Source organism: Diuraphis noxia, unplaced genomic scaffold, assembly GCF_037042655.1.
Source record: "Diuraphis noxia isolate RWA-SAM2 unplaced genomic scaffold, SU_Dnox_SAM2 contig0001, whole genome shotgun sequence".
NCBI lineage: Eukaryota > Metazoa > Arthropoda > Insecta > Hemiptera > Aphididae > Diuraphis > Diuraphis noxia.
The window spans coordinates 31,303,189-31,330,175 of record NW_028301711.1 but is presented as its reverse complement, the minus strand read 5'-3'; the positions used below and the strand labels follow the sequence as shown (position 1 = coordinate 31,330,175).

Here is a 26,987-nt window from a genome sequence, read left to right as displayed (position 1 = left end):
ATGATTTAGATTTTAAATGAAATGCTATTAAAATTCTTTCCAAAGGTATGAATTATAAAACTTAATAATTTCAATTGAGTGAAGTTTATGATACATGGATCATCCTTTTAAAATTTCATAATATACCTACTTATATTTGCTTCATGTTACAGTATGAGATTAAAGAACTTAAGCACTAAGCTCAAGGGGGGGGGGGGGGGTTCAGTAGGTCAGCTGGCCCACAATTAAAATTTGTTGACAAAATTGGCCTCTTGGCGACTTTTGTCTATTTTTAGACCTTGGAATGAACTCTTGGACAGTTGGCCCATCAGAGTTACTTGAAAAATGAATGCCATGTATATTACAAATTTACAATATTACAATTCATAATTTATATTTTAAATTATATCGTTTTAGTAGAAAGTTGAGTAAATCATATTTTATTCCGTACGTTTGTTGTGATGATAAAATTAGATTATATTTATAAATCGTAAATTCGTAAATAAGTCTCTATCGGCAGTATGACCACAGAATAGGTTAAATTTAATCAGTTCTGTGGTATGACTAAACATTATTGGGTATATTGTGTCTATTTATACTTAATAGTACCTATACAAATGTCTATCGTGTGTGCCGGTTGCGACGTGCATTCGCAGAACTAATAAAACTATATATAATATATAGTATATATTATATAATCTAATGTAAATCCGTAGTTGGATAATAACCAATAAGTCTATGTCTATCTCTATATCTCTCCCCGGATCACATTATCACAATCGCAGTAATCGCACCAAACTCAACTGTTCGACGTCCATAATTTATCTCGATTTTTGTTGACGGAAAAGTGTTCAGGCGTTCAGAATATGTTTATTTTTTATATGATCTTATTAATGTGTCTAGTAATTAGTGGTTTTAACTTTTAATAAATAATAAATCGATTACACCGTGAAAAAATAACTAACTACAAGTATGAAACCATTGGGACCATGTCAGCTTCCTCCAAAAAAAACTCGTCTTTCCGGTGGGGCCAGAAAACTTGTAAGAGCAAAAGTAAAAATATGATTTTTTTGATTTTTAAATAATTTATAGATTTGTAAAAAAGTTACAATAAGAAATATGTATTGTATATTTGTATGAGACTTCATTACATTTTACAATATTTCAACTGTCAAAGTTTCAGAAGCACAAGGTTTGCTGTTTCGTGTTATGAGACTGAAGAATAGTTTTATGTTGGTTGTGTGGAAAAATGTTTTAGCAAAAGCTTATATATTATCTAACTATTTACAAAATGCATAAATTGATTTAACAACTGCCTTCAATATGATTATAGCTTGTTCAGAAAATATTAAATCCACGAGAACTACTGAACAATTTATAGAAATTTAAAAAAATGTGATTGTGTTGTGTGAAAAATTTAATGGTATCACAAAGTTTGATGAACAAAGAAACAAAAAAGCAAAACAATTTTTTGACGAAATGGGTGTAGAATCTACACTTTAGATGATCATTTAAATAAATCAGCTGACCAAAGTTTCAAAATTAAAACATATTTTGTAATTTTAGATTCATTCATTAATGTTTTAAATCACAGGTTTGAAGATTTTTCTAATATTGTAAGACAATTTGAATGCCTTGATCTAAAAAAATATTTTGTAGAAAAAAAAAACCCAATGAAAAATCCATTGGTGAACATAGAAGCTTTCTGAAATTTACCAAACTGATATTGATCAAGATGATCTTATTTCAGAATATGAGTCATTTAGTTGTGTTTACTATCATTTAAATAAGGACTGTGAAGATATTTCAATAAATGAAATTTTGAAATTTATTATAACTAATGATATGGTTTCGTCCTATCCAAGTTTAAAGAAAGTCGGATTAAATTTATTAAGTCATTTTTACGCTCTACTATGTCTGAAAAAAAATTATCAAACCTTGCAGTACTTAGTATAGAAAAATGTACTGCAGAAAAAATTGATTTTGACAAAGTCATTGTCCATTGAAACATTTGTAGAAATGAAAAATAGAAGAAAATTATTATAATAAAATAACTGTAGGTAATATAAATATACTTTTACATTTTTTAAGCATATAATGTTTTTTTTTGTTCAAGGTATTAATTTCTAATCCAATTTCATCTCTAATAAATGGCCTCTTGAAATGGCTTGACCCACAGTTCCCAAACTATGGATCCGCCCCTGACTAAGCTATAGATTAGAGTAGTGTAGTTTTTCTGCAATAAATTATATTAATATTTAAATAATAAATATTTAGGAAAAACTCTCATTAAAAAGGCGATCGACTGACTTGAAGACTTATTGCGCATTATACTACCAGTGGTATATATTATATATGTATTTAAGTTCGCATTTATCGAGGTGGCGTGTAATTACGTATAATGTTATACCTACGTATCTTAGACTTCAATCAGGTTCGAGCGTGACGGCTGCGATAATGAAATTCTGCCACACGGCGCGATGGCTACGTCAAGGTCAATAAGGGCTACTTATTTAGTGATGGGTGCGGTTGGGTTTGAAATAGGGGTGGCCGCAAGGATGTAATTCCGGCTATTATTTTTAATATTATAATATTGTTATTGTCGTTCACTCGCGTCCGCTCAGGAAATTTACATTTTTTCCGCTGATCACCCGACACTGCACCCCCAGTCAGTGTAACTATTATAATATATTATACTAAGCGTATATTATATATTATACCGTGGTATCGTTATCGATGAAAATTATCGTAAAATAATAATTATTCGACAACGTTATATAGGTACGTGATTTTTTAAATACTATAGATATACTTCTTTATGCGCATATATGTTTATAAAGTATCTTTAATAACATGTTGGAACTTGGGATACCGTAAACAGCGTGCGAGCGCGTGAAATAATCGACGAATATGTTGCGTGCGTACATTGATCATCACGTCTTTCATTTCCATCGCTGTTTATACAAGGTGTAGCAGATAGAACTGACTTTAGGGCTAACTTTTTTCACATTAATATTATTTATTTATTTTTTGTTCATTAAGTGAACCTAGCGGCTAGCACTACATGTATAAAATAGCCTATTTGTGAATTTGATTATAAAAACAATTTTGATGGTAAAAAGATTTATCTAAGTCAAGTAGTTTATTTTTTAGAATTTTTTTGGTTAAATTAATTTGGAGTGCAATAACTTTTAAAAAAATATGATTTTTGAGAATTTTCTGACATGAGTACCTATATTTCTTAAATTATTTATTTATCATATACTATTAAACAATTTTATCATACGATGAATTGGCATAGGTTTTTTTTTCTGTCAGGTCTTTCTGTTATACCCTGTACTCGTATTATCATTCGCAAATTTGCTGCATAATATGGAAAATGTCTAAATTGCAGACACCTCACACCCTGTTTCTGTGCTGATAATATCATTCTCCGAAATAAACTTGCGTACGATAAGTTTTCGGCCCCCGCTATCGTTGTGTTTCGTGTGAAACTGCTATTATTACGTCGGGTGGGGATAAACGCGGCATGTGGTCGGTTGAGAACGGCGCGGCGGATAGTGCTGCGCTCAGTCTTTGCCCCGGCGCATGGTCGTTTTTCATTTCTTTCTTTTTTTCTTTTTTCCTTCCTTTCATTCGTTGTCGTCGTAATCACGCACAGTCCATAGAGGTCCGTGCACTACCACTGGCTGCTATACGACAATTCATATATTCATATATTTTATCATAATATACACGACTGCAAACGCGTTTTATAATATAACATATTTATACAAATATTACACCAGCAACTATACCATGGTACCGTTGAACCAGACACGATCGTCTGCCGTTAGACGTCGCAATCGGATCCGAGGACCTTCGCTGTTGTTGGTGGCCTATGCGTGCGTCTGTATCTATGGTAGCCAAGTCCGTTCTCAGAGAGCCGGCGGTGGTAACCGGGATGCACCGGTGGTCAACATCCCCAGGCAGGGCGCCGTTTCCGGTGTTGAGGTGCAGCTTAACAAGATCGGAAACCGGGCTTGGATGTATCTGGGCATACCTTTCGCCAAGCCACCCATTGGCAACCTGCGGTTCGCGCCGCCTGATGTCGATCCTCCGCCCACGTGGAGCGGCGTCCTCGTTGGGTCTGCACACAAACCAGCATGCATCCCGGACCCACCCGTCCGGTCACATCCTGTCCATCGATTATTCTCAACCGTCACTCCAGGTCCAGTCAAAATTTCCGAGGACTGCTTGTACTTGAACATCTATAGACCGGAAGGTAACGAGTTAGTTAGTCACGTAGTCCCCTTAGAGAAACTTTTTTACCAAAATCGTACCATACCATTTTCGGACGATTCTCATTTCACAAAACAAAAATGCTTAATAATTGTTGACTAAAATCATGTATATCTCACAATCAGTAATATATGTCTATATTATTTAAAATTTTCATTTCAACATTTACCAATTTAATTGGTGTATGTCGACATTCACTAGGTGATTGACAACGCTCACCAATTACTTACATTCACAGTACCTAACATTAACATAGGTATGTATAAAATTATATCCCATATGCAACCTTCTAAGTTAAAAAAAAATAATTAAAAAATAGTCGTCATTTATGTGGCATAAAAATAAAACTTTTAGCTGAGCCGAGAAAACCCAATAAGACCAACTAAGAGATTACAAAACAACATAGGATTTTTTTTATATTCAAAATAACACTATTTATTATAGATAGATCCATGTATAAAATAAATAACATAGCAGTTGGTTCTCACATCTCGATTTTTAACAGAAAAATGCTTATTTTTTTAAGCTATGATATTACTATGAGATTTAAACCGCTTTTTGCGTACATAATATTTCTTATTTGTTTTGTTTCAAATTATATTTAAATGATCTCTTTATTTTTTTCGATCTAAATTCAAATACATTTCAATTTAGCTTTAAAGTATTAAAGTATTATTCAAAAGAAATTCAAGATTATATTTCAACTGAATTACTCATTTTTGTAAATTTACAATTTAACTTTTATGAATAGTGTAAGTAGGTTTATTATTTATTTATTTATGCGTTGTTTTGGTAATAGTACATACCTAGTACCTAATGCAATATTATGTTAATTACAACATAGATAGTTCTTTCTTAAATTAGGTATTTCTTTTGGGTTTCAAGAATTTAAATTTTGAATATTAGTTAATAGTTATTGGATTCTTTAAAATTTCACTCTACTCAGCAAAGAGTTTTACACTACGTAAGCTAATAAATGTAATAGTACGTGACAGTTAAATTTAACTTAGGTTATTATAAAATTATTTATTAGAAAAATTATTTAAGTAAGCTCGTATACAGGACAACTTTTCAGAAGGTGAGTCCATAAGTAATTTTTTTTTGTATTTATTAACAAATTAAATGACTATATCAAAAAAAGTGTTAATATAAGCAGTACATATAATAAATATTCATATGATATAACCAATATACTCGTAAGAATAATTTCAAAAATTTCTTTATCCATTTCTAATATAAAAAGCTACATTATTTTGTTTTTACCTATCCATATTAAATTAAAAATGTACATTGTTTGAAATCCTTGGTTGTTGAATTTTGAAAACCTCGTGTCATAATTGAGCAGCAAGAAGATGTTGAATATTTTTCAATTTAATATTATACAGTATATACTATACAGTATTGGATAGTATGTAACCGTTACATACTATCCAATAATACTAGGTAATAATAGGTAAACGTACCTATCTAATGTATGTTACTCGTTACTGTACTGTTAGGTTAATTTAATTGTTAGTACTTTTTAAAATATTGTATTTTTACAACTATAGTTATTCTATATAACACTGTTTACATTTGAGTAAAAGAGTTGCGACATTAGTTATTTATAAGTAACTTAGAAAAATTACGCGTTACATATTTGTTTTTATAAATTAAAAAGAAGTTCATTTTGACAAAATGTTCTGCATGATAATGCTTAATATGAAACTATAGTTTATCACAAATTTACTATTAACTATTAACTCTACTAATGTAATATTATTAATTTAATTTTAAGTAAGTAAAAAATTACAGAATACTTCTAGTTTTAATTGACATGCGTTTTGTATTTTTGTTATAACTTAAAGTTGAGTAATAATAATTAAATAATTTTAATAATTTTTACTTTGCATAGATTTTTTAGCTGTATAATTATAATTAAATTGATGCTTATCTAATAATATTAGTCATACTTTTACTGAGAATCTGACAATCGCATGTCAACTTGATTTTTATACGGGTGCACCAATGTATTTTATGTAACAATGTAAGACGCTCGTCCAAAGTACCTAGTATACCATGTATACATATACTTTGCGTGTAAGTTCGTCTAGTTGGTAACTTACAGAAATATTCAAAGCAAAAATATTAAAGTTGTTGTTTATTATATATATATATATATATATATATATATATATATATATATATATTTTTATTAATATTATACGAGTTAAAAAAACACCATGAAATTATCGCTATTTTATTATTCAAAAAACTCAATGTTATATTATTATTTTTTATAAGTGCCTGCTTTTAACGTAAAAATTGACTAAATAGTAAGTTATAAAAAATTAAAACATGTATCAGTATTGTGTAAAACACGTTAGAACATGTTTAAGTATTAAATATCGCTATTATTTATCTATATCTATTTTTATTATAATATTAAGTAGGGTTAGGTATTTTGTTCTAGACATTTTCTTGAATAATACTAATATCTACAATCCCATTGATACTATTTGTTTAAGTCTGTAATTTTTTATACTAAGTAGTGAGTTCATCGAAAAACTTTAGACTTACATTAGGAATTAGTAACGTACACTATGGATATTTATCTCACATCTCCGTTTAATTTTCTAACCAACATTTTTAAATTAACTCTGGATATCTATAGATTTAATAATTTAAGTACCTAACACGTTTGTCCGTATTTTTTTTCATGTTTGATACATAAAAAAAGTAAAACTATATTGGTGTAACTTTTCTTTTTTTTAATCAAAATGATAATATATTCTTGTCACGTCAATATAATAATTATCAATCGCACATGCGTATTAGTAAACATATCGATATACTTATTCAAAACGTTTATTTTATATAGATTTCCTTGAATATTAGGTAATTAGCGTATGCATTACATAAGAAAAGAGACCATAGGTATCTATTGTTCATCGTGTTTTTGTAGGCATGGGAAACTGGAACTCAAATAAGTGTTGATAATTTATAATATTTTATTAAAATTCAAAAATTGTCTATATAATTTGTAGATCCACAACATGCTATAAATTTTGATAAGTGTTATTAGTGAACATTTAAAATTGCCCATAACGGACTAACTAATAAATAAAATCATGTTTGAAAATTAATCTCAGATAGACAATAAATAAATGTGGATCTTAGAAATGGTGGTAGTAAAACTGAACCCTGTAATGAGTGTAATGTTAATAGATGTATACAATTTAATGAAATTTATTTTCTTGAAGCATTTGATTTGCATGAAAAAAAAAAAAATGTGCATCATCGATAGATATATTTAAAAATGTATAATCATTCATTTTTAAAAGATGGTTTATTATATGAAACAAAAAAAAAACAAGTTACATATAATGTAGAATTTGTTTAACGAATATATAAAATATCTTTAATATTATACTGATATTATTTATAATTTATTGAAAATTTTATGAATAGGTTCAATATCCAACATAGGTACCATATTTTATACTTTTACAGTTACAAACTGAATTTGTAAGCCTTGGTTGATAACTGATCCAATATTGGCACTATTTATGTTTTCTGTGTGTAATCTAAAAATTAATTTTAATCATCTATGACCAAACACATATAAAGAAGAAAAAAATATAATTCATAATTTCATTGAAATATTTCACGAATAGTGAAATTTTCAATTGAAAACATTGAGTGAAATGTTTCAAATTCAGAATCCTAAATTTTAATATGGAACATCAAATATTATAAATAAAAAAATTGATATAATATGTTTGAAAAATTATTTTGGAAAAGAACACGAGGCAATCGTATCTAGCCTCTTAGATACAATACCTATATATTCAATTTAACCTTATTTTTTGACAATTTTTCTTATTACAATAACCCTTAAGAGGACGCTACACATTTGTCGTCTCCGTCTTACAAGTGTATAACACAACAAATTTACGCTCAGAAAATCACGTTTAGCTCAATCAGTTTAAAAATTAAAGTGAATTTACCTATTATGAAACTTTGATGTTAAAAAAATGATCCGTGTTGGTATGTGGTATTTTTTATAGTTCAATTTTCTAGCAAATTATTTGTATATAAAAAGCGTAAATTGAAAATGCTCATAACTCACTTAAAAACTAAGTTCCTTATCGTAAGAAATCCAAACACAATATGTTCTTAACATCGAGTTTCATAATAGGTCAATTTCCTCTAACTTTTAAACTAATAGTGTTAACGTGTTCTGCTAAACATAAATTTGTTATGTTTTGCAATTGTAAGACGAAGACAACAAATATGTGTGTAGCATGAACATCCTCTTAAATGTATTACCTATAATATTGATATTATTGCAATAATCATTATGAATTAAATTAAATAATCGCCCAGGTATTTTTAATTTGATTACAAATATATAAATAATATACATTTCTGAGCAGTAAATGAAAAAATACGATCTTAATAATTATCTTTTTATTATATCAGTAAATTATTTTTGATCTTTTTTTATTTTTGTTTAGTTTAAACGTTTTCTAGTGTTGATTAATTCAAAACGGATATCCTGTATAGTTTTATGTGATAGTCCATACATTTTATATAAGCACTTTCGACAGCATTTTTCATCCAGCACGCAGCCATTAAACTATAATAATGCAAATATCGAATGATAATGAATTCTAAGGAGGTACCTACACGTAAAATATAAAAAATATTGTTTTATTTTACGCGAGAATAAGTTATCGTCGTATAACATAATTTACATCATTAAAATAAATATTTGTTTTTAATGGATTGTATAGGGTTTTTTTTTTTATTCAACTCTGTTTATTTAACATATTGTGGTGATGGCATTCAGGCCAAGAAAATTAATCGGATTAAAAAAGTCGATCCGGCCTGAGACATATTATATGAAAGGCGTAGGATTTACTTCCTTAACCGATCGCCTTAAACTAGTTCAATTGCATCATAAATACCTATTGTCTTCACGTTTAACTGAATATATATCAATGTGGTCACGGTGTAGCTAATCATGTATGGCACATATAACATACTATATGCTTTATACCTACTTATTTTATTTATGTAAAACTATTACGTTAGGCTTAACAAAATTACAGAACGTTGGAACATAATACTATATTAAAACAATAAAACGTAAACTGTTACATTTAAATTAACATACCATAAAATGTAAACTAATAACGATATAAAAACAATAAGAAAACCATAAGTTTGAGATTGGTTAAAACTTATAGTATAATATAGTATTAGATATGATTTGACTTCAAGAAATCAGGCAGAAAAGATATTAGAAATATTGTTAAGTATTCAGGTCATATTTTATGTAAAAAATACAGATACAAATATGCATAATTCTACAGCAAGGCTTTTTTTTGGAATTTCTCTTAGTTTTTTTTTTTATCAGCTTCGAACATGTTAAGAACTTTTTCGTTTATGATGTTGACGGTGTCGTTTTTAGGTGCCAAAATTGCACGTTCACGGAGCCATTCATTAGATTTATTGGAAAGATGAGAAATTTCAGGATAAACTTTGTTGATAAAGCTATTTTGATCAATAACCGAAATCGCAAATGTAGAATTTATGTGTATCATGCTATCCTCATCATTCTGAAAAGTTCCGTCACCAATTTTCAAATGATGTTGTGAACAGAGCTCGGCATTATTATCACCACCAAGGTGTACACGCATATTGAGTGTTAATCTCAAAGATTTTACGTAAGACCAAAGATATGATGACTTTAGACATGCGTTGATTTCATCGCTTTTAGTGCTTTTTGGCGCAACTGGCAATATTTGTCTAAAGTCACCAGCAAAAAGAATAACAACTCCGCCCATTGGGTGATCATTATTTTTAAAATCCCTCAGCGTTCTATCAAGTGCCTCAAGACCATCTTTATTCGCCATTGTTGATTCATCCCAAACAATAAAACATGTCTCCCTTAATCCGTTAATTTTTACTAATTGAATATGTACAATAACAAATAGTCGATGTATTCTATTATAATAAATGGTTTGTTTGTACTCGTGGCAACGACTTAAAACGATTAATGAATAATAAAATTTCGATCTGAATTTTTACTAATTGAATATGTACAATAACAAATAGTCGATGTATTCTATTATAATAAATGGTTTGTTTGTACTCGTGGCAACGACTTAAAACGATTAATGAATAATAAAATTTCGATCTGAATTTTATAAAAAATTATAATAATTGATAACTCCTTTGTTTATTAAGTTAGAGAATCGATCAAATGCATAAACCTTCTACACAATGAGCTGTTATGAACGTCACCGTGGATACCCAGTGATGTTCTGTTATATTTTATATTGTGTCTCTGGTTGTATCCGAAGACGACAATTTGTTGAAACCGTTCTCTGTGTAGCGGGTGATAATCAAACGTTGCTTAATAGTTTATTAATAAAAAGAATACACGTTTTAGACTTGAATGAGAATATTATACTTTATTAGTTTTAAAAATGTAATTTATACTACAAGCACACTACTTAACTCGAATGAGTCGGGTTCAATTCAATTCAAATTGCTGACAGGACCGATACTATAGTCTTATCGCGCATAAGCAAAATATCTAAGATAAGACGCCTACATACAGACGTTATTATATTCTGTAAAGCAAGCGTCTCTATAGACTCTATAGCGGTGGGCATATAACAGAGCTCTTTAATTTAAAAAAAAAATCATAACGATCGGTTCAGAAGTTTCCGAGAACATATCACTCATAGGTTTTCATTTTCACATTTATATATAAAGATAATATTCAAAATAATAATAATACAGTTCATTTTTTGTAATTTAAACGATTATCAATAATCGTTGTAAATAATAATACAAATAAAATATATAGGTATGGCAAAAATATATTTGCCTAAAGCCAGTTTTATTCAAGAGAATCTATTGGTCATATTTAAACAAATATTTCATATATTTTACTTCAACTTATTTTGTTACGAGTGCAAATTTGTAATTTACAAATACTTAGCGAATTGACATTCGGCACCCGCCAGAATCAATATGTAAAAAAGTTTGGTGGAGTCGATACGTGGCGCAATTAATAGATTTTTTAAAAGTAAGAAGGTAATTTCGTCGCAATTGATATACGCCCGTAACGTGATGTCCAATATGGTAACACTATAAAATGTTTGATACGGGAAAATAAATCAACTAAATTGATATGAATACTTGGAATTATTGATTGCTTATATTTGTAAGCATAATAGCTCTACGGATCTATTGGCGTATTCCGAAATTAATCTTGACCCGAATTATTATCGGGTATAAATAATATAATATTAAAGTATTGCCGAATTTTAAGCTGGTTTTTATTTTTTATTGCGAATATTTTTTTATTACTATTAGGTATTCATAATGACATATTTTTCAACAAATACATTTTCAAATATACTGAAAGTCCCACATTTTCATGAAATATTATTTTAAAACAAGAACAATTATGCAGTAAAAATAATATGTTAATTTCAGAAAAAATTTTATTTTTGAACTCGTTAGGTTGTAAATTCAAATTTATAGTTGATCCAGAAATTTTTTTAAGAATACAGTAAAAACATTAAAATGCATAAACTTCCAGGTTTTAATCATAAAATGTACATAGTTGTATAGGCTACTTTACCGCATCTTCCCTCAGAATCGTTTCATGTATACAATGATTTTATAACATCATCGAATAAAAAATTAACTCATCCATAACGACAGCTATTGTATAGAAGAGCGGTATCCACTAGCAGAATAAAATATTTCATATTAAACTTTTTTAGACTTTAACTATTCATTTTTAGGAAAACAACTATCAGGCTATACGACTATATTATTATATAGGTCATAGGACTCAACTTCATTAGTCATAATCTGCCTATTCCAACTTATACATTATATATTACAGATGGAACATGGAAAGTGATAAATAAAGTTTTTATGAAGTGTAGATAGTACTAATTACTCGATTCATTAATCAAACTCAACAACATTGCGTGAGAACACTGATGTGCTGACATGATGTATTATAGAAACAGTCACGACAGTTGTTAAAATTATTTTCTGGGCATCGTTCACCAGTACGGTTTTTAAAACTCTAGTCACCTATCATTTAGACTAATTTAGTTTATCTGATTTAGTTTTAATTTTAAATGTTTTCTGTAACACTGTTTACCATCACAATTTTAATTCGAAATACAAATTACGTCACGAATAGAGAAATGTATAGGTGGTAGTTGCCTGTTGGTATACACTATACACTTATACAGTTACTTGAGGAATATTTTAATATCGCATATATAGTTATAATTTATGGACCATTTTCAGTTATTTTATTAATAATTATTATATATAAATTCATATCAGTGTGAATTAGCAGTGACTGCTAAAAATGGACCCATAATATTATCTAGTTATGATATCTCACCTGTATGCCTGCAGTTATCATAGTGTTGGGTAGTAAGTATATCAAGCAATGAGTAAGTGTAATAAAAAAGTATATAGGTAAATTATATATATGTATAATATACAAAATAATGGAGTTTTACTTTGTTATTCACATAACTTGATGTGTTTATTTTCGTCTGATTAGAATCAAAAATATTATTATTTTTGAAGTTAATAATATATCAAAATAATAATATTTTTATCTATATATAATATGGAATCAGTAAGTCAAATAAATTTTCATAATAATACACATCAAAAACAATTGTTATACTTCGCTTACTAGTTGTAGTTTATTTCAACGTACATGGAACGGAACGGTAAAATCGTCTAAATTGTCAACTCGAATCACGCAAGACACCAAAACAAGAAAAAAAAAAATATAAACCTTGTTTATTTTTCTCGTACACGCACATAGCAATCTCTAGGTATTATTGTTTGTTGTAATAAAAGGGAAAAAATCTTATGGTAGCGAATCGAGACAATCGAGTCGATATAGTATACAAGGTAGGTATACGTAGGTACCTATACGTATAGAACTGCGTATTCCCACATTTATTATGAGTATTATGAGTGTAACCTCAATCTGTCGGAAACGTGGGTAAATGTTTAAACTTTTGAAAATGCAATACGTAATACGATTAAATTTTATTACACGTGTTCAATAAATTTATGATAATCCTACAACTGAAAAAATGTAATTGAAATACTAAGTTAAACATCTTCGCAAACATTAGAAAAAATTATTCATATAAATAATATCTCAAGTAAAAATTAAAATTAATTTAACATTTTTAAGAAATTTTTAGCTATAAATGTCTTAAGAGGACGTGATACCCGCATGTGTTGTCTCCGTCTTACAAGTTAGTTTTACTTTATGATGAAAAGCCTATAAAAATATTTTTTTTTGCTTAGCAATAAATTGAAAAATCTATTTGAAATTTAAATTTGCTTAAATTATAAAGCATATGTATATTTTACCAATAATATAGTGATCAATTTCCCATCTATCAAAGCATTAAGGTGTTTAGATTTATTGAACAGAGTAACAAAGTTTACCTACTTATTGTTTATTATAACAGTATGATAAGTCCTACTCTTTAGTCATAACCGAAAACTATCTCTAAGTAAAAATTATCAGCAAAAACAAAGAACAAATTATAAAGAAATACATGTTAACACGTATATCTAAAAAAAACATTATATATATATATTTTATATATATAAAAACATTTTTCTCGGTTTGAGTAGGTTTTTTATTGTATTTTAAATAGTAAAATTTCGAAAAAAAAATGTTTTAATTCAATAAGATTTATTTATTAGATTAAATATGGTTTAAATAGGGACCAATAAAACGGTAGAAAACGTTCAATGTATAATTTATATTTAATTATAATATGTCTTATATCTGTAGTTCCATGCAAATTATTATTTTAGCCTTTAGGTACCTTGACCTTGAATAAACAAATTGTTATACTAATGCAGCCCGCGTAGGTAAGTCATTTGTTTCGCATGCGATTCCGTCAAACTACAAGTACGTGCGCATTAATTTTTCTTTTAAAATGAACTTTCAGTCGATTAGAAAAATGGTACACTCCTATAATACTATATAAAGTATAATGTTGTTGGTAATAAATAATAATATGCATAGGCGTAGCGTGATGAATTTATATAGGGGGCTATAGCCTATTATATTTCTGATAAACGAGTATATTTAAAAAATGTTACTAAAATAAAATTACAAGTGGGGGGCGGGGGGGGGCTGCTAAACAAAATTCAAAGGGTGGCCTTTTAGATCGCCTCCAATATTCTGCTACTGTGATTATATTTATCTGCGTGAAAAGGTATCTTTAATATAATTATTTCAGCAATTAATAAATTTAGATACTATATCTATCTACATAGTTTTTATATACATGCATATTGCATATACGAAATATAGATAGGGTTACACTTAAAAGATAAGTGATACAATTTTAATAATTAGAATAGGCAATTCTGTCTCTGTATCGTGTCCTACATTTTACTGTAGGTGTTTGCTTATTTTAGGCGGAGTTCAAACTTAACACGCTGTAAATAAATGGATGCGTACGGGGGTGCATATAGTGTACTTGCTCCCCTTCACTCCATAAGACATTCTGTAAATTGTCTTAAAATTTAAGTCCTAGAGTAGGTATAGGATCCTAATTAATGTTACTAGTATACAATGTAAATTTTTTAAATATACGTTGTAATAAATAAATCATGTTTTGTGATAAAAAATATAATATAAGGTAAAATATTAACTCCACAAGACGCCTAAAACTCAATTGGCTCAAAAAGACACGCTGATATGCGTGGAATAACTGTTATGGTCATAAAAACTAGATTTTATTGACTAAAAAGTACAAAAAAAAAATAATAAATAGGCATTTCAATTATATTGGATCTAACTGATCCAAGGGAATATATAAATAGCTTGGTAGTTGGTAAATACTACTGTACAAGTAATTACACACGACTGATAAGTGACCAAAAACATTGTGGGCACTTTCCAAAATTTAGATCTGCGCAAAATTACTCTGAATTTTGAAAGTCTGATTGAAAAAGACAAAGGTTATTTACAACAAATGAAATCGACCACGCACAGTTCTGGATTGACATTATTTATTATACTTGAAGGCAAAAAACAGATTTACTCCCATTAAGTCACATATGTTTTGAGGTGTAGTATTGTCGAGATCTATAGTAATTTTTTTCATAAAAAATGCTACTTTTTAATGATCATCTTGCACATTAATTTTTTAAATAGATAGTTTAATGGAAAATTATTATTGTTTAAATAATAGATTAAAAATATTACGTAGTCTTGAAAATAAAATGGCAGACATTTGAAATAATTGCGGAGATAGTTGTTAAAATCTTTTTATTATCTTGACGGTTACAAGGTATTATAAAGTATAAGGTGGATGGTATAATACATTTATAATAGCTGCAGAAGGTAACCAAGCATTGTATAATTATTTATACGATATGATCACTACAATATTATACGATACATAAACACACGCAACAATGAAATAGGCGATATTATCACGCTCAAAGGTGAATGAACTTAGCATTTATTGTGGATATAAATTGTGTTGTTGTATTAATATTTTATTGTATTTAATAAACTAGAAAATTCACAGGGAACAGGATTTTGAAAAAAATTGTTATTTGAGGTCACTGACTTTCATTTTATATGATAATATTTTAATATTTTTTTTACGTTTATAGTACAAAGGTAAAAGGTATAGTTTGTATATATTATATTAAAAACGCAATTCATTTGGCATTAGCAATTAAAGATATTATGACAAAAATTTTGACTATATTTGCATTAATTGTGATTTATGACGACGAACTCTTAAAGCACGCGCGGTTAATCTTATAAACGAGAAGTTTGTTTTAATTTTGCAGTATTACAAGGTAAATTTTCTGAGTAAACCAAGTACAAAAATTATTATTACACTATAGGTATAAGTGCGTCAAATCATAAAAGTAGTGTCGAAACACATCTACCTATATTGAGTTATTAGTTATTACGATTGTCAAAATATGTGCTGTGTCATAGCACACGATCAGTTTATAGTTCATGTATTTGATTATAGTAATTGGTATTTATATATTTTGTTCTGTACGTTTTGAACCGTGCTATTTTTATGAAACCGCATGATATGAATAGAAAGAAAACTTTTAGTCGAAGTCTCTGTCAAGTTCCTAGTGTTTGTGTAGTGCAAGCGCAGTGAACTTTTTTAAAATTAAAATTTTTAAATTAATAGCCACAGCATGCCGCTTTAATAATACTCGTGTTGGAAAAAAAATATTATCAAACCTTGATAATTTAATTTATAATAAACTTTTAATCGTTCAAACTAAAACAATAAAAAAGAAAAAAGAATAAAAAAAAGAAATGAAGAGCGTAATGCGCGTTTAATAATAGTGTATTAAGTCTCACAGATTATATTATATTATTCAGGTCTTAATTTTAGTCAAGTTTTGCAACATTTAAGATAAGTGTTTTATAATTATTATTATAAAAAGTGAGAGAGTACGATCATAAGACAGTACAATTCTTAAATAGATAAAATAGAAAATACCGAAAATCGTCCACAAATATAGCTGACGAAGCAATGAAATTTCATTAGGACAGATCATGTGAAAAATATGAAAAACCTGATACGTTTTCCAACCAGTATTAGGTCAGAATATGGCCTTTCTTGCAGACCTTTAGTTTTACCTATGCCTAGAAATATGAGTATGCTGTTGATTGTTTGTTATGATATCAAAAATAAAGAGAAGATGTACTATAGATACGTGACTTATAAACATAATATAATATAAATTTATATATTAAACATTTAATAATTATAGGTACTGATTGTAAGTAGTAAGTTTCAAGACTTTTAACTCGTGTTTAACTGTGATTTATAAAATATTGTGTGATTTTTATAAAAAATGTAAACTGTCTTGTATTAAAAAGTTTGTAGGCTAAACATATACCAATTTTTTGTTGAAAATTTCAATTCTGTGGGGAGATAGTTACAGTTTGTTAGTCCTTATTATGCAATTTAGCACCTCAACGATTTGATTGTATTTATACCTATTTATAAAATTTAATAAAATTTAATATAATGTATTATTTTTGATTTCTTTTGTTCTGCATAGGTGCGGTACCGGAAGAAAAGTTTCCAGTCATGGTTTGGTTTCATCCTGGTGATTTTCATTGGGGATCACCGATTTATTGGGACGCTTCAGTTTTGGCTGCTAGACACAAAGTACGTTCACCCGTTATAATAATATAGTTGATTTTTACCAGACCAGAAGAAATTATATTCATTTACAACATTTCTGTTATGTAAGTTATTGTGTTAAGATAATTGATGCAATCGAATAGATTATTGTAAACTGTACCTAAACACTTATGACTTAATATATCGAAATATATATAATATTTTAAAGTTATATTTAAATTTCACTACTTAATTATATGTAACATTTAAATTATCATAAAAAACTCTGTAAGTAATATTTGTTTAGTCTAATTTATCGAATACCTATAACTTTTTAACAGTTTTTTCAAAATATATTTTTATTTTGACTCAACTTTAGCATTTCCTTTGGTTCTTGGTCTTCTCTTTGCAACTGAAGTCTAATAACTTGTGGTATGTAAATATAGGTATATGTATAATATAAATGTTTCATTAAACCTATTTTTACTAACAGTTTCGGGTTTAAAAATGTATAGTAAATTCATTTTGAAATTAATACTGGAAAATATTTCCATCAAAGTTATTGAATTTTAGAACATTAAGTGCTTTAAATAATTCTTCTGAGTGATAAAATGTGTTTTTGTCATAAGTATAAGTATATATTAATATGTAAAATATGTGTTGTCTGGATTTGTACCACAGGTGATCGTGGTTACTACGGCCTATCGTTTGAATATATTGGGCTTCTACACGGACAACACTGCAGAGGCGTCAGGCAACTGGGGCTTGATGGATCAGGCAGCCGCACTGGACTGGGTGCAGCGGAACATCGAAAACTTCGGCGGTGCGGCGCAGAACGTGACAGTGTTCGGGCAGGGCTCAGGCGCAGTAAGCGTGGGCCTGCACGTGGTGTCACCTGGGTCTCGAGACAAGTTCCACCGGGCGATCAGTATGAGCGGAAACGCGCTGCTTCGGACCGCCGTGATGACAGCAGACGGACCGGAAGCGGTACTGGATGCGTTGGCTGACAAGTTCAACTGCTTTCGGAACACGTTGACAGGGTGTCTGCGGAACGTGGACGCCGAGTTGCTCGTGAAGGGTGGTGGTTCATTGACCCGTTGGGGCCCGGTGGTCGACGGTCTGGCGCTAGCCAACGACAGCAGTGGTCTAGAACCATTTTTACCGGATATGCCTGCCGCACTTATGGACGACGGCCGGTTCACCGCTGTCCCGTACATGATCGGCTACAACCGAATGGAGGACTCGTTCGATGCATTTGACAGAGGGGATGGTGGTGGTGGTGCTGGTGGTGCTGGTGGTGCTGGTGGTGAAGGCATAACCAGAGATCGGTTTGAGGCATTGGTTCGGGAAGACGTCGCGATCGAGGACGAAGACGATCGTCGGATTCGTCAGTTCCGGAAGTTCCAGCAACAACAGCAACAGCAGCCAGTCGCTACGGTCACCACTGGGGAAGCGGTAAGTGGATTTTCGGACGGTGAAATGATCATCAACGATGAGGGGAACTGTACGCTGGACGCTGACTTTGTTGTGGATACGGTCGTGTTTCGGTATGCCAGGCAAACGGATGACCCAGAAACTCTGCGACGGAATTACGTGATCATGGCTGCCAACAAGGTATACGGGGCCACCACTTACCGGGTGGCCAGTTACGTGTCACGCCTGAAATCCACGTACGTGTACCGGTACGAATATAAGTTACGTGCGACCAAAGCGCTGCCTGCTGCCGCCGAATGGATGGACGCACCGCACGGGGCCGAGCTGCCCATCATGTGGGGCATGCCTTACTGGCCGTCAGCCACGGCCATCGACTGGACGGCCGCCGACCGACGGATGTCGGACACCATGATGGCAATGTGGACAAACTTCGCACGGCACGCCGATCCAGCACACCGCTCAGCCGCGGTCAACGTCCGGTGGGAAGAGTATGAGGCACGCAACCCCCGCGTCATGGTGCTGGACAAGGTGCCAAACATGTCACAACCCGACCAGGAGCCTGAGTTCTGGAATAAGTACTACCCCAAGGTGCTGGCCGTCGCGCTGCAATGTTGTGCTAATCAAACTGTAGAATCGGCCGCCACCAACGTTGTAGGGGAGCCCGGGCCCACCGTTTTGATTGCGTTGGGTCTGGTGGTCCTATCGTCGTCATTGGTAGCGAACTCATTGTCGCTGATGGTATAAGCACGTGTACCGACCACACAAATGCCAACTTAATGTTATTTCATAGCTAGGACAATAATTTTTACAGTATAATATGTGTTGTTACTAGGTATATTATTCTTTAAAATTATTAAAATATTATCATTCTCATCAGGTCCGTGGAATACGTTTTGAATTTTTAAGCGACGATAATGCCGGAAGCGTGCTACTGCGTTTTTTAATAGGGGTGATGGTTGGGTGTCATGAATGTTGGGAAAATATCGATTTCTTTCCCTAAAATACGTGGTTTGTAAGTTGCATTGAATTCACATGAAATATTACTCACAGAATAAATATTATAATAATATTAATATTATGTAGGTATAGTATGAAATGTCGGAAAACAATAACTGCTCTATTGCACCACCACGCGTATCGTGAAAGTCGACAATAACTACACCTCACATGAACCACACACGTAATTCAGTTTTATGTGTTTACGGTATAAACTAAATTAAAACAATCAACAAAAGTATACATATAATATAATACAACTGTTATTTGAATTTCTAAAACAAAAAATACCTAATAGATACTATTAATTAGTATTATTTGTGGTATTCAATTATTGTGAAGATGTACAAGCTCTATTTTGTTTTGTTATATTGTGCCCTTTTATATCATTAGGATTTTGGTTAAGGGATTTTTAAAGATTTTTAAATTGTGTCCCTAAAATATGTTTCAGTACAATCAAACAAGCACATGTGTATTGTATACTTTATTTCAAAAGTTTCTTTGAAATTAGATTTATTTTTCAAAAACCATTAATTTAAAATGTATTAAGAATGATAAAAAGATCTATACCTACTTTATTGATGATGCGTAATATGTATTTATATATAATACTTACAAACATATATATTATCATACACTTAATGCTTTTGCTCAATTCTAGGTACAAAGTAATAATTAGTTTAAATATTTTTAAATTGTATGTAACTGTAATGGATATCATTGTGTGATTTTTTAGACAGCAAAAACTTCTACTGATACATATTTTAAGGCATAGAGTATTTATTTTTTTTATTATTGCCTATGTTATTTAACAAAAATACCACAAATTCAAATTTTTTAAACGGAAATCTGTGATGAACTGTTTAAATCTATAAGAAAAAAATGTTAGAATTATTTATAGTATAACATATTTTCACCGAGGATATTTAAAATATATATAAATACCTTTCAAAATTAGGACTATTAAAAAAAAAAAAAACACTCTGTATATATTTATGCACTATATTTTATTTTATGTCATTGTTCGCTGAAACTGTAATGATATTTAATTACGATGTTAGAATTATTTTTACATTTTAACAAAGACATTTCCAATTATTAAGAATAGGACAAAATACAATAATAATGTATACTTGTTTGCAAAAAAACCCTTTTTAATATAATTTTAAAACAAATTTTTTCGATGACTGGTTCCTTGTTTCAATACTATAGGTAGACTAAAATTTCGATGTACATACGTCGGCATATGTCGGTGTTGACCATAATAATAATTGTTGTTTTCTAGTATTTACTATTAATTCTCCTATCTCACACAGAGATATTCTAATAAAACAAACAATTTTTATAATATAATTTTTTTTCCGGAACATAAAGTACGAATCTATAAACTACCTTATAAATTATAATAATAATTAATCTTAGATGTGCAAAGAGAAACATCTCTCCTAAAAGATTATTTGTTATGAGCTTTTTAATACGGTATTACAATAAAAATTACATATAAAAATACTTTCAATAAATAATAACAATAAAGACAATGATTTTCTCTGATATATTTTAGTATGGAGGTCGTTGTAAGTTATAGCTACAAACTTTTAAAAAAGGCCGTCGTTCAAAACCACACACTTTTATACGCAAATTCCGTAAAGTTTTTGCAAAATTTTACCGTTTAATATTGCACACAATGGTATTTATCAATAACCAACCATCCAAATTTCCATTTTTAACAATGCATGCTGTAGGTAGGTATTGAATGTTGTGAAATTTTCGGTTATGATGAGTGGTAAGTGTGTGGTTTTGAAAAAAGTCCATTTTGGTTCTATAATATTAATTTTTACCCTATATATATATGTAGGCAGTATCCGTATTGAATGTTTTATACCATATCATAATATTACCCATATCGTTTCAATTTATTTTTTGATAGATCTATTTTTTTCAGCACTTTATTTTTCTAACACTTTTAGAAATGTTTTTTCTAACTTTTTTAGAAATGTTTTTTCTAACAAGTAACAAATGTATATTATTTTTAATATTCAATTGAAGATGTATATTGTTTAACCACCATATGCATTTTATTATTGTTACAAAAATATAAATACATAAACCTACCTAATATACAAATAATAATTATATTATATTATATTTACCTAGTGTTATTTATAGTTATTATATTAATATGTATGTGGCAATTTAAAATGTTAATGTACACTATATTCTATCTGTATTATCACTAATGTTTTATTGCTTATAATAAATAGATGTTTAAATTTATAATTATTTCGTTATTGATAAAATTCAATTGATATGAAAATTGTCGTATAAAATTTGAATCTTAATTCTCTGTGTCGTATAGAAACACGCCATGATAGTTCCATCACCCATCCTGTAGTGTGCCATATGGATACTGTTTATTGGTAATAAATGAAAACCTCCTGTCTTGTAGGTTTATATTGTATACAGGGTGATTTTTTTTATCATGAACCACTCATTATTTCAAAAAGTATCAATGTTTTTGAAAATATGTTTTTACAAAGTTTCATGTTGTTAAAAAACAACGTTTTTATTAAAAAATTATGTTTTTTAATATTTTTTATCCTTATAATTTTTCAAGATTTTTACTTTTTTGAATGACAACATAGAGTTTTAATTTCATATTCCAAAGCAGAATATTTTTCTAAGTATTTTGATTCATAAAAATCGAATTTAGGACGAGTAATTTATGAGTTATAAGTATTTAAAGTTTAGATAAGCGGAGTAGTGGATAAACATTTTGCGGGGTAACCCCGTACTACTCCACTCTGCCAATCTAAACTTTAAATACTTATAACTCATAAACTACTCGTCCTAAATTCGATTTTTATGAATCAAAATACTTAAAAAAAAATATTCTGCTTCAGAATATGAAATTAAAACTCTATGTTGTAATTCAAAAAAATAAAAAGCTTAAAAAATGATAAGGATAAAAAATATTTAAAAATATAATTTTTAATAAAAACATTGGTTTTTTAATAACTTGAAACTATGTAAAAAATATTTTAAATAAAGTTAATACTTTTTTAAATAATGAGTGTTGTTTGATAAATCAATCACCCTGTATAGTATCAAATATATACCAATACAGTTATGGCAAATGCAGATAGTCAATAGCAAAAAGAGTTAAACTAAGATTAACTCGGATGAAAATAGGAAAGAATATAAACAGGGAAGAAAAGAAACTCATGCAATCATTAGAAGAGAAAAAAGACTACCTATATATGAAAAAGTTAATCTCAATTGTAGAAGAGAATAGAAAAAATCCAAGACAGTTATTTGAAAGAAGTGGAAGGATTAAACAAGGATTTAAATCACAGGCAAATATGATGATAAATGATAACAAAGAACTGGTAAGAGACAAAAAAAAAAATAGCAGAGATGTTTAAAACCCATTTTGAGAACCTCCTGAATAGACCCGAAAGTATATCAGATGAGAGAGAAGACATGATTACATGATGTAGAACCTAATATAGTAGAACCCAATTGAGAAGAAATAGCAAAGATAGTAAATTCACTTAAAAACAATTAATCACCGGGAGAAGACCAGATAACAGCAAAGCTATTGAAACATGGAGGAAAACAAATGTTGGATAATGTGCATAAGGTAATTATAGAAATCTGAAAAACAGAAACCATGCCAGAGGAATGGAATACAGCAATCATTTTCCCAATATACAAAAAATGAGAACCAATGTTACCTGAAAACTACAAAGGAATATCTCAACTACACACAGGTTAAAAAATACTGGCAACACTTATAATGGAACGATTAAACTCTTATGTAACAGACATAATAGGGGATTACCAATGCGGATTCAGGAAGGATAAATCGACCATATACACACAATTCGACAAATGGAAGAAAAACATTATGAATATAATAAAAATCTGCACTTAGTTTTTGTAGATTTTAAACAAGTACTCGATTCGATAAGCAAGAAAGAACTATAGGAAACAATGAAAAACTTTGGAATACCCCAAAATTACGTAGCCCTAGTCAAAATGTGCAACAGTAACATCAATTTTAAGGTACGATTCTGGCAAGAAACGTCAACACAATTTAAAGTACAGACTGGCCTCCGCCAAGGCGATGCATTATCTCCAATGCTATTCAACATAGCCCTGAAGAAAGTGATAAGGGATATATCAGAAGATCTGAAAATGAACTTCGGAGAATTGAATGTTCTATTGGCATATGTTGATGAATGATGACATTCTCATAATGGGAAACTCAAGAGATGATGTTATACAAACCATTTGAAAATTGCTGAAGACGAGCAAGAGAATGGGATTAAATGCGAATTAACAGATAAACAAATATATGTTTATGTCACGAACAGAGGCAGATAACTCAAATCTAAAAGTAGATAATCTCACTTTCGGCAAAGTTAATTAATTCACGTACCTCTGAGTAAACACGAACCAGTGGCGTAATTTGGCCATGTTTGTGGGGGGGGGGGATAAAATGTTTTAACATTTTACCTATACCCCCCCCCATAAAAAAAATCAAAAGTATTTATTATAAGCACCTTTAAAAATTCAGAGCAATATATTTATGTACACATAAGACATGGAATAAATTTCGATTAATTGTACAAATCGATAAGTTATTTTTAGTTCAATAGGACTACGGAAAAATAGTAGGATAGGATAAGACAGGATAGATATGACAATAGTTTTTAATCTAGATAAAATAATCTGATAATCGTCGAGTGTCGTCGATCCACGATAAAATAATACTTTACTGCTCGGAGTTTATTTTTGTACCACTACACAATGCATAAGCAAACTCAAAACATACACAAAAGATATTGCAATAGTGATACTTATAAACTTGCGTGGCTGCATTTGAAACGAACTAGGTACGAAGTATTTATGTACAACTAGCATAAAGGATTTGTTTTTTTTTGTATTATTTCTATAAAGTATAAAATATAGACTATAATATTATATTAATTCGCCGAGGTATTTGATTTCAATATACAGGGTGATTTTTTTATCGAAGAACACTCATACTTTTTTAAATAATGAGTGTTCTTCGATAAAAAAATCACCCTGTATATATATATAAAAAAAAAAAAATAATAATAATAATATTATTAGATAAAGAAGTACATAGGTGAATGTAGTTAACCAGTTTTTTAAAAAAAAGGTCATGTGGGGGGGAGACGACACCCAAATCACCCCCCCCCCCCCACGGTAATTATGCCACTGACATGGACAGTGCAAATATTATGCATGACAAAATTAAAAATAGATTAACAAGTGTTATTTTAGTTTGTTAAAATAAAACTACTTAAATTAAAGCATCAATCTTATGAATTAAAGAAAATCCTATACACCAATTACATTAGACCGATCCTAACATATGGGTCTGAGACATGGTCAACCACCAAGGGAAACCACCAGAGCTTTGAAAGAAAAATATTTAGACAAATGTATGGCCCTATATATAACAGAGAAATAGAACAATTTGAAAGAAGACATAAAAACAAATTACGGGAGCTATATGGAAGACCAATTAGTATTCTATGATACAAGAAGCAAAAAGATCGATTAGTTAGCATAGGCGCAATTTGAGTATTAATTTTGGGGGGGCTAAATAATTGGAATGTATGTACTGTGTATATATATATATATATTCCAGAGAGATATATAAAGGTGGAAGGGGATAATCCTCCCCCTTCACTAAAAAATTAAAAAATCGCTATATCTTATTTATTATTTATTGTCTTTATAACATACATAGTTCAAGTTTATAATGATATTCTATGATTACATTTAGCAAAATCATTTAAAACATCTTCAACACATAAATTGTTTGAAATCTGCCTTTCTATATGAATAATAGATAAATTTGTAAATTTTTCTTGACTCATTGAATTTCGCAGCCAATTTTTGATTCTCTTCATTGCTGAAAAAGAATGCTCACAGGTAGCAGAACTCACCGGTATGGTTAAAGTTACTTTTAGCAGTTTGTATAAATTCGGGTACACTTCTGCTTCAACAACTTTTTTTAAATCTACAATTGTTATATTATTATGTCCATTCAATCGTATTGCACAATTCTTAGCAACCACCATTTCCGATTTAAGCGTTTCTTTATCAATGTTAAGTAATCCCTAAAACAAAATTATCACAAAAAAAGTAAGTGAAATGTATAAATTTTAAATTAAATTAATTTTTTTACTAATTCTTACTTTATAGTGTTCTATGAACATTAAACTCCCAATAAAATCTAGTTTTATGAAATCATCAATTGCATTTGCCATTTTTAAACTTTCAATTGAAAAACGTTTTTTCATATTAACGATCAAAATATCTAAAATATGGAAATACTTTACTTTCCAACGCTCTTCTATTTTATGAAAATCATTTTCTGGAATTTGATCTTGCTCGCTACTAGTTGTAGTTATCACAAAATAATTTTTTAAATGAGTTGGTTCTTTTTTTAATCTTTTTGGTTTTAAACGATTAAATTCTAAAAATAAAAATAAAATAATATCAATAATTATTAATGTTGAATTAAAAATAATATAAATATTACCATTTATCTCTGAGTCAGTTGAGTTGTAAATTGATACATTATTTGTTTTTGAAAATTATTTTATTTTAATATAATTAAATTATTAAATAAAATTGCATCTAACTTAATGCTATACTCCAGCCATTCAAAATCATTAAAATATGATGCATTAAAAGATCTTTTTTGAGTACCAAAAGTTGTTTTTGGATAATCCTATGGAAAAAATTAGGTTATAAAAGTTATGCTAATAAAAGCAAAAGCAATTATGGTATCCCATATTTCTGTGACTTTAAATAGTATATGTATAACCTTACCTTTAATATTGGACGTACAGGTCCAGAGTCCCAATTACCAAGGTCTAAAACCGATTCTAAAGTAGCTGTGTTTGCCTTAGAATCAGTAGTATTAATTGAAATGACTTGTTCGATTTGATCGTTTATATTATCGACAGGGGTGTTCTTAGAATATGTAGATTTCTTATAATTAAAAATGTCAAAAACCTTCTTTACCTTTTGTTTATCCAT

The 26,987-nt window shown here is 29.5% G+C and overlaps 2 protein-coding genes across 2 annotated transcripts; one reads left to right on the top strand and one right to left on the bottom strand.

Annotated features, from left to right (window-relative positions):
- The first annotated feature begins 3,539 nt into the window (after positions 1-3,539).
- Positions 3,540-19,778, top strand: LOC107169188 (cocaine esterase). Its single transcript, XM_015518853.2, has 3 exons — positions 3,540-4,243; positions 17,407-17,516; positions 18,153-19,778. Exons 1-3 carry the CDS (start codon positions 3,778-3,780, stop codon positions 19,647-19,649), a joined length of 2,073 nt encoding a protein of 690 aa, XP_015374339.2. The 5' UTR covers positions 3,540-3,777; the 3' UTR covers positions 19,650-19,778.
- Positions 19,779-25,693: 5,915 nt separating this feature from the next.
- LOC149060551 (zinc finger MYM-type protein 1-like) lies at positions 25,694-26,987 on the bottom strand. The gene is made up of 5 exons (XM_089229545.1): positions 26,973-26,987; positions 26,778-26,921; positions 26,655-26,676; positions 26,138-26,418; positions 25,694-26,059 (listed from the first exon to the last, which is right to left on the bottom strand). The coding sequence occupies exons 1-5, from the start codon at positions 26,985-26,987 to the stop codon at positions 25,694-25,696; spliced, it is 828 nt and encodes a 275-aa protein (XP_089085671.1).

What these genes read in the sequence shown, in the direction of transcription:
- LOC107169188 (XM_015518853.2), top strand. Translation starts at nt 3,778, where the DNA reads ATGGTACCGTTGAACCAGACACGATCGTCTGCCGTTAGACGTCGCAAT. An exon ending in GAACATCTATAGACCGGAAG is followed by an intron (nt 4,244 to 17,406) that starts GTAACGAGTTAG and finishes TGTTCTGCATAG; the next exon opens with GTGCGGTACCGGAAGAAAAG. An exon ending in TTTTGGCTGCTAGACACAAA is followed by an intron (nt 17,517 to 18,152) that starts GTACGTTCACCC and finishes TTTGTACCACAG; the next exon opens with GTGATCGTGGTTACTACGGC.
- LOC149060551 (XM_089229545.1), bottom strand. An exon ending in CTGTACGTCCAATATTAAAG is followed by an intron (nt 26,677 to 26,777) that starts GTAAGGTTATAC and finishes TTTTTTCCATAG; the next exon opens with GATTATCCAAAAACAACTTT. An exon ending in TGTTCATAGAACACTATAAA is followed by an intron (nt 26,060 to 26,137) that starts GTAAGAATTAGT and finishes ATTTTGTTTTAG; the next exon opens with GGATTACTTAACATTGATAA.